Below are 16,607 nucleotides of genomic sequence, written 5' to 3'. Positions count from 1 at the left end.
CACGCGCGGAGGGGCCGCCGCGCCGTGAGGGGCGGGAGAGCGCGGCGCCGAGCGCTGCCCCCCAGCATGCTGCGGAAGGTAAGCACCGCAAACACGGGGCAAGGGGCCGCCGTCCGGACCCGGGAGCCCCCCGGGGGAGGCCGGACGGGGCGGGGAGCGGGGCAGCGGCAGCTGTGCCGGGGCCCCGCCAGGGGGCGCCGCGGCGCCGAGCGGCCCTCGCGGGGCAGTTGCGCGGGTCGGGGCAGGCGGGGCGGGCGCGGTGCGAGGGGCGCGGCCCGAGGGGAGCGCCGGGGCCGGGCAAACTTTGCTTCCCCGGGTGGGCCGCGCTCCGGCTGGAGGTGCTATGGATGCCGGCGGCGGCGGAGAGCCGGGGCACGGGGTGTCCCCGCAGGCCGCCGCCGCTGGCTGCGAAGGCGGCTGCGGCGGCGCGAGGCGGGAGCGGGAGCCGCCCGCGGCTGCGGGCGGGAGCGCCGGCCGTGCGGCGGGGCGGGCGGCCGGGGCTCCCCCTGCCGCTATTGTTCCCTGCGCGGCGGCAGACGATCCCGTGTCTGCGAGATCTCGGGCACGGAGAGACTTGTGCCAAGAGAAGAGCTCTCCATCCACACGAGGCAGCGGCGCCGGTGGTGCCGTGAGCAGGCGAACGCAAGTCTCTCATGACTGGTGAAGGCACTGCTAAAAGGTGTAGAAGAATAACCCGAAGGTCTGAGCCGAGGACAGCGTGGCTTCGCAATAGCCCCAGACCCCACTCTGGAGCTGCAGCCGAAGGCTGTTATAGTCAGTAAGGATCCTTTCCCTGGCAATCCAGCTCCAATCGCAATTTTCACTGCTCCTTCCGAATGGCGAGCTTTCCCTCTAGGTGCATCTGGGCTGCTGAAACTGGCTGTAACAGGAAAGTGCCAGTGTAGAAGGCACGGTATCAAAAGAGATGCTCAGGCATCTTGTCTCGCTGTTATTCCTGTCTTGCTCCCGTTTTGTGTGATCTTTCCAAATTTTGTTGTTACACCCTTAGGCCCCTTAGCCTAAGTGTGCCATAGCTCAGACAACTGGAGTTGCAAGACATATCTCAAAATTCATGATAAAAAACATGGGAAATCTCTACCCTTGCTGAGTGGTGAAGGAGGTCGTGGAGTCTGGGGTTGTCAGAGCTTTTGAGCCACTGATCTGGGCTCCGACGGCTGTGCTTGGTTTGGCGGAGCCTGAGCAACACAGAACAAACAAGATGATTTAGGATTTTTCTTTGTTCTGGGGAGGAACCCTCCACTTAGCTGGACTTAGCCTGATATTGCTAATGCCTTTTACAAATATCCCAAAACAGTCTTTTACACTTAGTGTTAATTACTGTGTGCTTATTATACAATTTGGACAAGCTGGTTAAGAGAAACTGATTAATTTTATCCTCTCATTGTGAATAATGTAGAACAAATGTTTTATTTGAATTTTACCTTCTTTCATTGCTCATCATACTCTGCTTACAAGGAGTGGGAGTGCAGAGATGGTCAAGATTTGAAATTAAGAGTTTATTGAAGGGCAAAATGACCTTGGGGATTCTGGATACAAGGTATTTGAGCCTTGTTTCTTTTTCATACCTAATTCTGGGGCTGAATTGGGGCTTGAGGGCTGGTTTACGCTGGTAGCCTATTTTGTGCTGCACGTTCATGAGCCATCCATTGCAGACTGACCTCTGTCTGAATTATGGGCCACCTGTGCTAAATTCCTCTGCTGTACACAAGAATTAGAGCAGTGCCAAGAGAAGTTAAACTAAGCTAACTTTAGCTTAAAAGTGATAAGGTGTTACCTAAAAATCTTAGCACTAATGAAGGCTCTGTGACGAATCGTCTGAGAAAGGAAATCTTTTAGGCAAATGGAGCAAGAAATAAAAAGAAACACAATTGCAGCCCTCACTTTGCGTCAGGAGTGCTCCAATCCTACTTTAGGCATCCCATTGGACAGCCTTCTGCACTGAATTCAAAAATCAGGTTCTTAGCATGTCTTGGAAAAACAGTAGTCATGGGGTCAACCAACAGTTAAAATTAATTTCATATCATGGCTCTCTAGGGTGGAGTATGAAACATCAGCGTTGATTGCTTTGTCTCTTCTTTTTTCTCTGCTGCTACAGAGGATTTTCTAGCATTTCTGTCTTAGGATCTCATTTTTTGCTTTTTATTTGTCAGAAAGGGAAGATAAAACAGGGAGAAACCCCTGTTTTTCTCTTATTCTCCCTGTCATGTGATTTTTATGGTAAACAAGAGGAAGCCTAACATTTGAGACCCCTCTGATTTGCTGTTAGTAAATGCAGTTTATGTTCCAGTGACTAATAAATAAATAAAGCTGGAGAGGACTGGACCACTGAGATAAAAAGCTCAAGCTGTTGGGATGGGTCAAAATGGTTAAATCTACACTTGCCATTTGGATCAAATTTTACAGTGCCATCTGCACTCATAAAGAAGCAATAAGTAAAAGAGTTGTTTTGGATGTCTCATAAACATAATAAAAACCTGGGGTTTGTTGCTGGAGATGTGAAATAATGTCCCTGTACTTTCTGTTGGAGGTGTACTGAATTTCAACTACAATGTAGAGAAACTGGACCTATGAGGATGAGTGGAATTAGAGAAATGTTAGAGCCCCGGGGGAGCTGCTGTTGAGTTGTGTGGATGAGGTGGGCTTTCCCTAAGCTGAGCCCTTGGCTACTCAGGTGAGCTGATCTCTCCGAGGAACCTGCCCCATGCTTCAGTTACTGAAATGGGATGAAGTCCTTCAGGCGCTGGTGACCTGAAGCCAGCAGTCGTATGCAGAGGCTGGCAGTCCTGTAGTTTCAAGAGTGACACAGTGATGCTCTGTGCAACCTCCTCTGCACTTTTGCTCATCAGTGCAGAAGCACATCTTAGACAGACGATCCTCCCTATGTTCCTCAGGTCCCTGCTGTAGTCCATGGAGGAAAGCAGAGCAGTTCAGGGTAAGTGAGATCTGGTGCTGTATGCATCAGGGCTGTGCAGTATGGCAGAGAGACCACCACAGACAGGGAAGGATGGGCAGTAGCAATGCTCTGCTAGCCTGCTGCTTTTGGGATTCTCTGCTGAGCCTGGAGCCTAGCTCAGCAGCTCTTACCAACTGCCTGCCTCTGCCTACCACATTTTCTGGCCCCTCCAGCTACATATGTCCAACCTGTTCTTCACAAAGGAAGAGCCTTCTAAAGTCCTCTGAGTACAAGCAGGGTCAATGATTACTAATTATCCTAACACCATATTTGAGATGCTTTGTAGGCATTTCATCCTTCCAGAGTCCCCCCCTTTCTTGTCTCTACACACTCTTTTCAGACTTCAGAAACGTGATGGCTGTGTGTACAGAGTTTCCTGGCCACCTCTGCTTCTCCTCGCTCTTCAAGCTGTTCAAAATAGTTCAAGAGAACATAGGCATTTCCAAGTACTTTCTTGCTTGTAAGAACACTGTTGTGTAGTATCTAGGTACTGCAGCTGGATATGTAGCTAATGCCAGCTGAGGTTGGTTCACTTGATTTCATTCCACGGGAAAGATCTGATTCTTTTTCTTCCATATGCCCCCTCTTTTCACTCACTTTTGTATTAGTAAAAAAATAGTAATGCATGTATAAGCAGGAAGAAAATCCCTGAAGTTGTTTCCTATTTTTTCATACCTCCTCCTTCCTGATCGTTCAAATAAAATAGATTGGCATTGTAGTTAATGGAGATAAGCTGTCTACTAGACATTGCAGGAATGCAGTAACAGAGAGGGTAGACTACCTTTCTAGGTAACAGGTGGAAAGCCAGTTCTCCAAACCTCAACAATCTCATCTCTTTGGACTTGTTTTTCTCAGCTTCTCTTGCCGGATGACATACCTGTTTTAATTGACTGTATTAGGAGCTAATTTATTTGGTCTCAGCAATCTTTCATCAGATCACTGAAGTACATATTAGATATAAATTCCCATTTATGTCTGCTTTTATTATCTTTTTGAATACCAGCTCTGTGTACTGTGTTAATTTTCACTAGGGTAAACAAATTCACATGTCAAATACTGCTGTGTTATTTCTTCAGGCAAGATGTACCAACACTTGGAAATTAATGAAAATCAAACACATCAGCAAGAAATTAGTATTTAGGGACAACAAAAAGAAGAAATTGGTATGAGCAGAATATACTGAAAATCCAGGCTGGTTTAAACAAAATGTGTAATGAAGAGAAAATTGTGTGCTACTTCTGTTTTTATTATATATCATTTAATGCTCTTAGGTGGGTTTTGGCTCTGATGCTCAGTAGTCAGTGACTATTCTTACAAGTACTAATGGTTAGGGAAAGGAAACAGCCTGGCTTGTTAATGTTCTCTTTAATTCCTAAGGTAGTGAGGAGGGCCAAATATACATTGACAGGTACAGGACAATGCTGCATCTTGCTATAAAATTTACTCACTAGGTGCCAGGTGTTTGAGGAGAATGAAAGCCTTCTTTTTAAGCAAGTTGTCATTGTCTGGTCTTGTTGGGCAAAACTGCACATCCTGGGATGGTTTGGGCTAATGGGAGTGGGTGTCACCATAGCTCTTCTGGGGAAAATATGTGTCCTTTTGGTATCTTTAGTTGCTCAGAGATTGTCTTCAAATAGTATATAACACTGTCAGTCAAAGACTAAATTTCAGGGTTGGGGTAATAATGAGATTTTCTTTTTCAGCTATTTTAGAGGCTCTACTATTTTGACTACCCTCAGGGAATATAAAATGTGTTAGCAGTTAAATCCATGACAACAGATAACTTACTTAAGCATTAGATTTAGCTGAGTTAACAGGCAGTCAATTTAACTGCCTAAGACACAGGCCATGCTGGCATGAGGAAACACTGAATAAATTGTTGCTCCAAACACACCACAGTAGGGGTTCAAGCAGGGGTCTCTGGCCTTTGGGAGAAACAGGACAGACAGACAGACAACTGGAGATTTCTTTTACACTTGGACAGACTGTGACTGGGGTGGGTTTAAGTGGATTTTACTGAATTTGTAGTGAATTTAGGTGTCTGCAGGTGTTTAAGTGTCTAAAAGATCACATGATACGTAATTGAGGATTTCAGTGTGACATGAGCTTTGGTTTTGAAGGACTAAAGAGGATTTCCTGCCTTTACCTCAAGCACTCCTATTTGCTAAGGAGTTCATCTTTCCCATTGCTGCTTCTACTGTTTTTTCCCTGTGATTCCACCAATTAGCAGTAGGATCTATCTCTGCCAACAATGTCTGTGATGCAAATATGGACCAAAATGAAGTAGAAATTTTCCAGTGCTTGAAAAGGCTTGAAAGTAGCAAAGGGGACGAAGGCAATGAAGCTGAGACTTCAAGTTCAGTGGTGGTGTGTGTTGTGGCAGGCGATAGATGACGGAAGGCTAATTCATTCTGGTCAGCAACGTAAACTAGGATGTTTAAAAGATAAGAGGGAATTTTTGCAGTTTTGGGGGTCTTAAGTTGGAAGTGTCATTATGGTATAAAGAAATGTCAATGGGATTTCTCAAATATATCTACCATCTATTTAAAATCTCTGTCCTAAAATTTATTTTCTTAAGATTCTAGAATAAAATTCTTTGAGGTTGGACAATAAGGAATCAAAATGTAATGGAACGTCTGCGAGGTTTATGTATCGAAGTCCCTGTGTTCACTTTTCAAAATGGCATTTAAATGGCTGATGTGCTTTTAACTGTCTTTCTTACTGGTCGTATTTTTATCTGCCACCTCTGTTGGTAAGCAGAGAGCAAGGCATGAGTGACACAGGGAGGAAGAATCAGAGAGTGAGTAATTATTCATTGTCTCTATCAGCAAAAGAACTGTGCCCAAATGAAACCATCAGGCCCCCCAGGTTCAGAGCTGAAGGATGGACTCCTCATTTAGCTGTGAGATTCCTGGCCTTCCTGGCCACTGGGTGTTGGGGAGAGCATGAGTTTCCATGGATTCAAATTCGGGGAGAATACTTCAAAAGCCCCTGAGGACAAAATTAACACTGCACGCTCAGAAAACCCTTGACCTGCAGATCTCCAGCAGCTGGAAAGTATTCTGTGGAGCACCATTACATGATTATTCTAATCATGGAAGCCTTCCCAAGGCATCCACTGTTGGCCACTGTTCCAGCCAAGATACAGGCATGGATTTAATGTGAGCCACCGTGTTCCTTACAGTGCAGCAACACAAAACTGAGCTTTGTTTTCTGTTGAGGTTGCTTGTGAGATATTGAATCTGTTAGTCATACCATTGATTAAGCAGGTCAGCTGAGAAATGTTTTATGAGTATATTGTCTCAGAATGTGTGCATAATTTAAGATTGAAACAGTGAGAAAACAAATGGAGGAAGATTAAGATCTCTTAAACATGTTGGTCTCACTGAATTAAAATCAGAAGGATTTTTTTAAAGTAATTTGTTGTGTTCATGATTCCCACTCAGGGTAGTGGTAGGTCAGAACGGCTGGTTGCAGGTTTCTCAAAAGCGTGCCCATACCAGGATGAACATTACCCTCTCCTTTTGTTCTGGGGCAGGGACAAACCACTTTCTAGCACAAAAGATGCAAAGAAGGGCCAGTTAGCAGCTTTTTCGCTATATGTTCCCCACTGCTGGAATGTTGTCCTGGTAAGAAGACAATGAAATCTTAACTTCAAAAAACATACATGAAAAAAATAGGCATGAGAAGAAAAGGCAGAGATGAGCTGATTGAAAAGTAAGTAGAACTGCCAAAAATCTTTGATAGTCTCCAGTTGTAAGGTAAAAAAATGGCTCGGGCTCACCTTTTCTGCCCTACTACAACATCTGTGCATACCCTGACAGATCTCATGTGGCTTTGGGACCTATAAAATCAGGACACTAGCTCTTTGGTCACTGTTTTCTTGCTTCTGAGCAATTGATCTTAAGCCATTGTATTTAATGTAGTGGAACCTGACCCTGAATACCAGAAACCATCATAAAAGAAAATGCTTCACTGGCCCGTATTGTTTTTAGCAAAGCTTTTTTTTTTAATAGAAAATTAGGTTTTGATTTAAAAAAAGCAACAAACAAAGCCAAGAAAATATATTTCTGATGAAAATACTAATTTTCCCATGAAAAACTAACCTCAAGTTGAAAAAAAAAAGGCTCAAAGCTCTTTATTTTCTTTATTTTTGTAAAGTAGTTAGTATTTACATCTGGGTTTGGGGTTTTTTTGTTTGTATTATTGTTAATCTTCATCTCATACAATTATTCATACCAGAAATTGAATTTGCCAGTCTCCTAGTAGTTCTCCATTCTTTTCAGATCCTCTAAAAACTGTTCTATGTTCTTTTTTCTTTTCTGGCTTATCTCTGGTCAGATGAATAAACACAATTTTTAAGGTAGCACAATTAATTACAACTCCATTAACTGTTTAAAAGGGACATATTCCCCAGTGGCAAACTTTGGTACTGGGCCACTTGAGCTAATGAGCATGAATGGATGTATGATAAATGTTGACTTGCTCAGAAATAAAGGGGAATTTTTGTCCTTTTTTTTTTTTTTTTTTTTTTGCTTTTCATGTATAAGGCTGAAGAGATATACTTTCCATTGCTTTTTACCATTTTGATTTAGTCTGTTTGGGTCTTCCTGAGAGGTAGAGCCTGTATCAGAAATAGCATGGCCAGCAGGACTAGGAAAGTAATTGTCTCCCTGTACTCGGCACTGGTGAGGCCACACCTCAGGTGCTGTGTCCAGTTCTGTGCCCCTCACTACAAGCAAGACATTGAAGGGCTGGAGCGTGTATGGAGAAGGGCAACAAAGCTGGCAAAGGGTCTAGAGAGTAAGTCATATGAGGAGCAGCTGAGGGAGCTGGGGGTGTTTAGCTTGGAGAAAAGGAGGCTCATGGGGGACCTTATTACTCTCTACAACCACCTGAAAGGAGGTTGTAGCCAGGTGAGGGTTAGTTTCTTCTCTCAGGCAACCAGCGGCAGGACAGGAGGAAGTGACCTCAAGCTGCAGCAGAGGAGGTTCAGGTTGGACACCATGAGGAATTCTCTAAAAGGTTTCTCAAGCATTGGAGTGGGCTGCCCAGGGCAGTGGTGGAATCACCATCCTTGGAGGTGTTCAAGAAGCGACTGGACGTGGCACTTAGAGATATAGTTTAGTTGGCAGGGTGGTGTTCAGTCAAGGGTTGGACTCAATGATCTGTCACCTCTCCTCCCCTCCAAAGCTGTGCTGGTGGTACATACTGCGGATGCTTTCTCAGAAAATGGCTTCCATCTGACCTTTAGTAAGAAAGAATTAGGACAACTTTTCTAAGATTTTTGCTATTTGTCTCAGCTCTCAGCAAAGGTGTGTAACTGTGCCCAGCCTTGCAACCTTGCAAAGGAGCTGTGTCCAGTCTCTTGCTGCTGCCAGACCAGTGTGTTCCCATCCTCTGATGTTCCCTTCCCAAGCATCCAGTCACTGAGGATGCTTGTTTGAACCGTGGGAAAGCTCAGGTAGACCTTGTTGGTTTTCTGAACTGCTTTGCAACACAAAGAAAACTTTTCAGAGAGGGCTGCTTTCAATGCCACTCACTGCTGCCAGGCCAGCTACTGGTCTGGGCAAACTGGGCTTTTGTGGCTTGTAGAACACCTGCACAGGAGGACGGCTGAGCATGGAAACTACCTGGACGAGGGAAAGGAGCAGGAAAAAGTTCCTTCTGCAGAGATTGAGTCGTTGAAGAAAAAGACAAAGTTACTTTTATTCAGTATTACAAAAATACAGCAGTGGTGAAGAATAAAGGAATCTCAAGTGGATAGTAATCTAATTTAAATCCCCATGCAAGTTAAGTTAATGTATTCTCGGCATGGTGCCTGGAGTAGGATGGAGGGGAAGGAACGGGAAGGCATGAATCAGCGCTGATGTTTTGCAAGATCCTGCCTTTTAGTTCAATATTGTCTTGTTTTCTTTGCCTAAATTTATTCCTGACAGGTGGTGACGGAATGTTTTCATTAAAGAAAAGCATCCTAGAATCACAGTAATCATATGAAGTCTCCTGTGGCAAACTAGTGTTCAGACTTACAAGTGGCTGTACTCTCTTTGTCAGCTCTTTAAAGATTAGAAACTCCTTGTTGCCACATTCAGGTCGAGCCTTGTCCCTGCACAGCCCTGACCCAGCGGTCGCTCTGACCCCGGGTGGGCTCAGGGCAGTGCCAGCATGCCTCCTGACCTACTTTTTCACTGCTTGATGTTGAATTACAGATCAACTGTGACATTCTTTCACTAGAGCCTCTCAGGTAAAGACACAGTTTTAGAACTACTGTCAAGTGAAGCTAAGCTGATGCTTTGACAAGCTGAGCATAGGAAACACTGCTCTAAGAACGCTGCTGTAAGAAAAACACAGGTTATTAGCACTTACAAAGAGTGCTTGTGTCTCCTTTGTACACGGCTGGTGGAGCCAGGGTAGATCCTGAGGCTCGGGGAACAAACACATGAAGTTTGAATCTCAACCGTTTGGGTGGGGTAGCTGTGCCTCACCTCATATGTCCTAGAGATCTGGTTGCTCAAGTTTGTTGGCACCTGCGCTGCCTGCTCTGGTTTCCCAGTTGTGGTTCCCCAATGAATTTGGATGAGAATGTGGGTCTCTGTCAGACTGTGGCACTGTGGGGACAGAGGAGCAATGACTATCTGTACGTGAGAAGTCAGCTAGAGAGCTCCTGTTTCCAGCTTCAGAGCCACGGACTGTGTGTAGACCAGGTCTCCATGTGTGAGATGGGATGGGGAGAGGAAGAGGAGCTGCCTGATGAACCAAGTGCTGATGTCACTAGCCTTGGCAAAGCCGAGCACACTGGAGGTGACTTTTGAATGCTGGTTCTGGTGTGCTGATCTACCACTTCCAGAATAGCCTGCCTTTAACAAGTGCCCAGGTGTTCAGGCTGGGTTTACTGTTCTCTATGATAACTATATTTAGACAGAATATAATTTAGAAATGGAAGACACAAATCACTAAATCAGAGGGAAGCATGACATTGAATCAAATGAGGAAAAAGTAATACTTTCCCAAGCTAAATAACAATCAGTTAATTTTTTCCTTGCTTCTGGAGCCCATTTTGATTTTATAAGCACATTTTCCTCCTTGTCACTGCCTCTGTAGGGATTTTTAAAGTATATGTGTGTTCTCAATATTTTTGCTATGCCTGAGATCAGTATTGTTAACTTTACTTATCTGGGTGGTTCAGTCCCCTGGGCCTATATGGTGGCCAACTTTGGCTGGTCCACAGAGACAGATTTTGGCAAACAGCTTTAGAGCTGCTAATGAGGAGGGTGGAAGAGGAGAGATACCACAGGGCTAAATGTTCATTAGAAACCCCTTGCCTTGATATACCTTATTGCTTGTAGGACTTCTCATCTTCATAATGCTTATAAGCATTAACGAATCCTCATGACACCACTATGAAGTAATATAAATATGTATTATCACTACAGTACATGGGAGGGCAAGAGATAAAATTTTCTTGTGTAAAACTTGATGAAGAAGCCAAGGGGAAAACCAGTAGTTTTAAATGACTGTTTTATACAAGGCAACTGGAAATTGCCTTTCTAAATTGCTGTGTTGTAAAAGCATACACTTGTGAAGGCACATGCATCAGTGTCCTCCTGAATAAAGAAATGTTCCCTATCTAGTGCTTGGGAAACCAGTGCCACTTTGAAATAGCTGAATGATTCTGCAGGGAAAAGCTGTGAGGTTTTTATATCTGTCACTGAGTTTACTAAGGTTTCTTTTATAGCATGTTTAGCAATTTCAGATTTTCTCAAGTGATTTCTCCTTTTCCATAACTCAGTTTGAAAAGGAGGATGGAGGAGAGGGAAAGGGACAGCACCTTCAGAACATGGGAGGAGTGGTCCTTGGGTCCCTGGACAGTAGGTGGGAGAAGAGAGCAGCTGAAGGAAGTGGTTTGTGGCTGAGGATGCCTGACAGAGCTGTAGCATGAAACCTCAGCCATTGGAGGAAGCATTGCTGGGACCTTCAGGGGCTCTTTTGCTAGTTCTGCTGGAGCATCCTTACCCGGTCTCTGCAGGTCCTGGGCTTTGTTGCTCCTACTGTCTGTTATTGTCACACATGTAGCCAAAGCCATTTCAGTGTGATTCCATCCTTGCTGCATCCACCTCCTCCCATCTGTATTTGTTCTTTGCTCCTAGCAGCTCCTTGGCAACCTGGTGCATGAGATATCATCTGCAGCCTCACTTAGAGAATTACAGTGCTCTGACCTCCTCTGTATTGCACACTACTCCTGCTTCATAGGGCTTAATCCTGCAAAGAGCTGAACTCAACTTCAACTAGGCACTTGTAGTGGAAACTGCCTTCTCACTTGTGGATTTATGGTTAGGAGCAGTGCATGTGGAAGTACATTGACTGCTACAGGGTAGAAATCAGGATGATGAATTAAATTTTTCAAGTGAAGTCTGTGAACTAATTCTAGCTGTATAAAATAACTTTCTCTTTTGAGGGGAAGATCTTCTTTCATGAATAAAAAGCTAAGGTAAAAATTAAAACCTATTCAAGATTATTGATACAAACATTGTAATGTATTTCTTTTACAGGCAACACTAATGTTTTCTGATCAGTTGTCACTGAGCATAATTCAAGATTTTTATACATAAATATATAGTATAAATCTAGAGATGCATTGGGAGTAGTATCTTGTAAGACAAATACTTAGGTATAGTGAAGAACTAGGACACAGATAATTAAGTTTCTGATCAAATTAAGTATCTGCATATTGAAATATCCATGAAACAACCCTTCTGAGGCGTTTTAAATGGCATAAAACTCACTAGCTGTATCCCTGCTGATTCTGATGCACATTGCACCCACCTTCTCTGAGCTCTACAGCCCGACACTGTTAACTTGTTCAAAGAAAGGCTGACAGGGTTAATTTGCTCACAGTAACATTGTTTCAGAAGCTGTAAAGGCCATTTTTTCTGTACCTTAGGTAGCTCCATGATAACCTCTTTATTTCTGTGGGCACTTTCCTTTCTGCTCTCCTTTCACAGGAGGCACTCCCACAAACGCTGCCTCCCACCTTTGATCATATCGCTCCTCTTCAGATCCATCCATCAGTGCCACATCCTTTCAGGATTACTGCCAGGTTCTATGATTCTGGCTTCTTTAGCTCCCGTCCCTTTCTCCTGTTGTGTGATGTTTGTGTAGCTCTTCCCAATTCCCTCTTGGCTACTCTTTTCCCCTTCTCTAGCTCTCACTGCTGCTCCGTGTTCTCTGCAGTCAGTGGGCTGGGGCAGGTATCAGATGTTTTCTTCCCTCTCTCCTTTCACTGCACCCCACTTTCCCACTTCTTTCCTGAAAGGCCCCTCAGAGCCATCACCTTTGCATGACATTGCCCTTTGAATAGGACTTTGGCTACAGGTCTCTCTTAGCTATCTTATACTACTAGGATGCTTTTCAAATAATGAGGTATGAAAGAGGGACAAAAATTACTCAAAGTGCTGGATTAGATTTATGTATTGCCTGTAAACCTGTCTTCCTGGAAACAGAGTGGCAGTTGATGTCCCAGTTTTCATGAATGCTATATTTGAGAATTTTCTGTTAGCCAGTGAGACATGCTGCTACCCAGGGACAAAACTCCTGTGATGCCGTGGCAGTTTTGAACACTCCTGTGCTCTCTGTGGGCTCTTCCCAAGAAGATGGGAAGATGGGCTGATCAATAAGTAAAGTCTTTGGTTTTCCCTTAGACTTTTTATGTGTGTCTTATAGTGAGTCTGCTGCCTTCATATTGTTGTGTACTTCTGTGTTTGGGGTAAACACATGGGAATTAATTCGTGTTAAGGACTTTTGTGTAGTCCACATCAGTATATAAAAAAGGGGGTATGTGAACTCATATGCTGAACTTACTCTAAGGATCCTGCATTGCTACAACAGACTAAGAATTAGCATCTGCACGTCACATTTTTGTAGTACTAGTTTAAACTAATTGAGCTGTGTATGATTTGCCTTCTGGACTCTCACTCCTGCTAAAAACAAGGTGATGATCAGTGCCAGTGTAAGTTAGACATGAGTAAAACACTGTTCAGCTAAACAGCTTGAATAACGTAACAAATGGTGCCATTTTGCATGCCTATTCAGAGTGCAGAAAATCAATCTGCTTCCAAAGCTGGAGTCCCGCCACTTCATTTGTGGGTTTCTAGCAGTTTCTGACTTCAAGCCCAGTTTACCTTATAGTTAGCATAATCATGCTGTCCAGGCGTGAGGACGTAAACTGTACAGATTATGTTCAGGAATTACATTGTGGCAATAGAGATGGGTCTGTTTAATGAGGTACAAAACCTGTTTTGCATGAAATATATAAACCTCAATTATTCATACAACACAAGGGACAAAGGATAATTTTGATAATTAAGCTTTCAAAATGTGGCAGGAATATTCAATATGATGAGCATTAAGAATCATGACCTCATCTGGCATACCGCAAGGCTTGGATAATTGAAGCACTTGTGTATTAGATTCAAAGAATTTAATAGTGTTTCATGTTTGGGCTCCAGTTCATAACTGCTGTTAGTATCCAACTCAAAAAGATCTGTAAAAGTCAAGTAGGTCCAATGGCATCTCACTGCCACTGGTAGTCTTCAGTTAGCTATGACTGGAGACAGAAAAGGAGAATTTGGTAGCCTGCTTCTCAAAAAGAGCCAATGTGCCATCTTTCCACAGTGTATTTGTTGACAAAAAAAAAAGGGCTTATTTTCTCTGAGAGTTGCATTTTAAAGAAAAATACTTTTCTTTTTTGTTAAGGTTTGGAGCTCAGAATGTTTTGGAATATTTTTCTTGCTCATTTAGAGTAAATCACATTTCATTTGAATGAATTACTCCTCCTATGGTGATACTTGAAATAAAGACTATCTTGGATGCTCAAAAGAGGAAAAAGAAAAAAGACTAAAATTCATCATATGAGTCTTACCGATAGAATCTTTTTAACTTTGCATGCTGATATTTACAAGTTCATCCATCCTCCTGTCTCCCGCTGTCCCTATCTTTCGGTTTTTAGATGCATGGCAGGTTTTTCAGACAACTCCAGTAGGAAAAAGCTTCCCATTACCTTAGCAGGGTGGTAGGGATCAACTCAAAATCATCTGAGTCGCTACACTCTGAAGACATCTATGTTTACATTCTTGGTGTGAATTAGCATATTCTCCTGTTTGAAATACCAGTGAGATTATAGTAAATGAGAACATCCTCATGTTGATATGGGTGGACTGTTTTGGTGTCTTTCCAGCTGTTTCAGTTGACTGCTTTACATCCTGCCAGACTGTGTATTGGGCAGAGCAAATACATGGATCCAAACAGATAGATTCATGAATCAATGGATGGTGTTTGTGTGTCAAGATGGAGCCTGGGTCAATTCACTGTCCTGAAGTCAGTCTGTAGTCTGACAATGCTTCATCATTCCACTGTCAGTGCACTTGGAAAGGGATCTGTGGCCCATCCATCATCTCACTGGCTTTTTGAACATTTTATTCCATTGGCTGAAAGGGTGTCAATGCAAGATCACTAAGACGTAAAGCTAGATCAAAAGTACCTGTAAGAAAGAAAATATCTAAGGCTAGGCTCAGGTAGTTCTGCTATCTGTCCCTATAATGTGTTCTTCTGCATAGCATGTGGTAGCTGGAGGTGGGTGAGCCATACTTTGTGGTAGAGACTGCAAAAATAACAGTGGTTTAAGGACGTTGCATGTTCATAGTAAAGGGCTACCTGAAAGCTGAAGAGTTCTTTGCAGGGCAGGAGACCAGCTGGATACAGAAGATCAAGGGGGTCCTGAACTCATGGCCTTGCTATTTCCAGATCAGTTAGGCTCCTGTATGACAACCCAGCAGAAGGTTCTTCAGTCAGTGAGCATTTGTCTTCTGACCCATTTCTTTTCTTTGTGCTATGAAAAACTGGCACTGTACACCGACACACAATCAGCAGCTCATTCTCTGTGTACACACGAGATATTTGGAGATTCAGTAGGGTCCTTGTCTTTGCATTCAGGAACTTAATGTTAAGAATCACACTCTTGCACTGTTCTCTCTTGGACTGTCTCTTTGTACATGGCTTTAGGTCCCTTTCAGTATTCATTTAAAGTGGTGACCACGTCTACCACAGTAGGAAATCAATAAGCACAGAGAATCTATGTAGTTCATTTTACCATGAAAACTATGAATTTCCTGTGACTCCACTTGCAAAGACTACTTTTCTCTGCCAGTCTTTTCCTACAGATTAGATGTGAAGCAGAAAATTGCTCTTTAGAAGTGTCTTTGTTTGCTATTGCTGTGGCACAGAAAAAGAACAGAATCTTTATGGTATTACATGCCAGAGGTTGTCCAAAGAGGGGAGGGGGGTGGGTGTTACACACACAAACATACATTTTGAAATAGGAGTTGCAATGCTTGAACAAAAGTATCTGAGACATTTGGTTTTTCAGAACAAAACTTAGCAATTTCAGAGAAAATAATGTATGTGAAAGTACATTTGCCAATGATATTCACTCTCACTATATCACTGAGATTTCTGTAGAATGACCTTATTCGCTTAATTTCGGCGGGAACTTGTGTTCTTGTAGATTATAGAAAATGTCAGGGAAAATCTTTGTAGGTAATGTTTTAAAGCAGTGCCACCTTATGGTTCATTTCAGAATAGGGACGTTTGGGCTCCCACCCATGTAAAACACCATGTGCACCTGGCTGGGCTCTCTAACTTTCTTAAATGGTCACCTTCTCTGTTTCTGATCACAGGGGTCAGTGATGGACTATACCTATCACTATCAGGACTAACTGCAGATTAAAAAATGCAATTATTAGCTTGCTTTTCAAAGAACTGGACCCTCTGTACAATTAACCATCATATTGCTCACATGAGCAAAAAATCGTGCTCCAAGTCCATTCCTCCCAGTCTCCTTGTATTACTGCCTAAGGCTTCCATTTGTACTGAGATGTTGCACTCCAATCCAATGTCACAATCTATCATCTCAGCAGCTGCAGCCCATATTCATCATACCTAGCCCCACTGTCTTGTTGTTCATGCCATGGTAAATAATTGCTGACTGGCCTTCCTGGCAAGAGGAAGGCTTTGAAATTCTGCATTGCTGTTGCTCATCTAAATCCAGGATCCCTAACCAGGGTGGATTTCATGGGTCTGGATGTGACCCTGCACCCAGGGAAGATGATCTTAGAAAAATCCTTGCAGAGAAAACTGGTCCTCTCATTCTCCTTCTGCTCTTGTTCCAGTGTCTGGCAGGACTAGCTGCTGTCTGGATGCCAAAAGCTTGTCAGAGCTGCTTGGTTGTGTGGCTGCACTGAATTCCCTGAGAAGTCAATTGCATATTGATGTATGCTCCTGTGTTAATTACAGCTACTGGTGCAGCTTGGAGACCTCTTTTGTCTGCAGTAGCTGTAGTAGTTTGCAAATAATTCTTGTTAGCCTGCCAGAGAAGTGTCACTAAATTACAGGAGAAAAAAATCCTGGAGATACTTTAATTAAATATTGGGTTTAAAAGTAGCAGTTTCTCCCAACAACTGCAATGCAGAAGTCTCAGAAGCAGATTAAGAAAGGTGGGGTTCTTTGCTACCCCACTGAATGCAGAGGAAATCCGTTTCTCGGGGAAATCACTGTTTAAGCTGGAATGAGTAGTGGCACA

General features: G+C 43.3%; 1 protein-coding gene across 2 annotated transcripts in view; it reads left to right on the top strand.

Moving 5' to 3' along the window:
- TMCC3 (transmembrane and coiled-coil domain family 3) overlaps positions 1-16,607 on the top strand; it is a 152,509-nt gene that overhangs the window by 20,358 nt on the left and 115,544 nt on the right. The window contains exon 1 of one of the 2 annotated variants that reach the window (XM_027679893.1): positions 7-78. The exons of the other annotated variant lie outside the window; for it this stretch is intronic. Within the exon in view, the coding sequence (XP_027535694.1) occupies positions 67-78 (12 nt within the window). The 5' untranslated portion in view covers positions 7-66. Of the gene's footprint in view, positions 1-6; positions 79-16,607 lie in introns of those variants that run through there. 2 annotated transcript variants of the gene reach the window in all.

The sequence above is a fragment of the Neopelma chrysocephalum genome, unplaced genomic scaffold (assembly GCF_003984885.1).
Source record: "Neopelma chrysocephalum unplaced genomic scaffold, ASM398488v2 Primary Assembly neopelma1_59, whole genome shotgun sequence".
NCBI classification, from domain to species: domain Eukaryota; kingdom Metazoa; phylum Chordata; class Aves; order Passeriformes; family Pipridae; genus Neopelma; species Neopelma chrysocephalum.
This window is presented reverse-complemented; position numbering and strand designations above follow the sequence as displayed.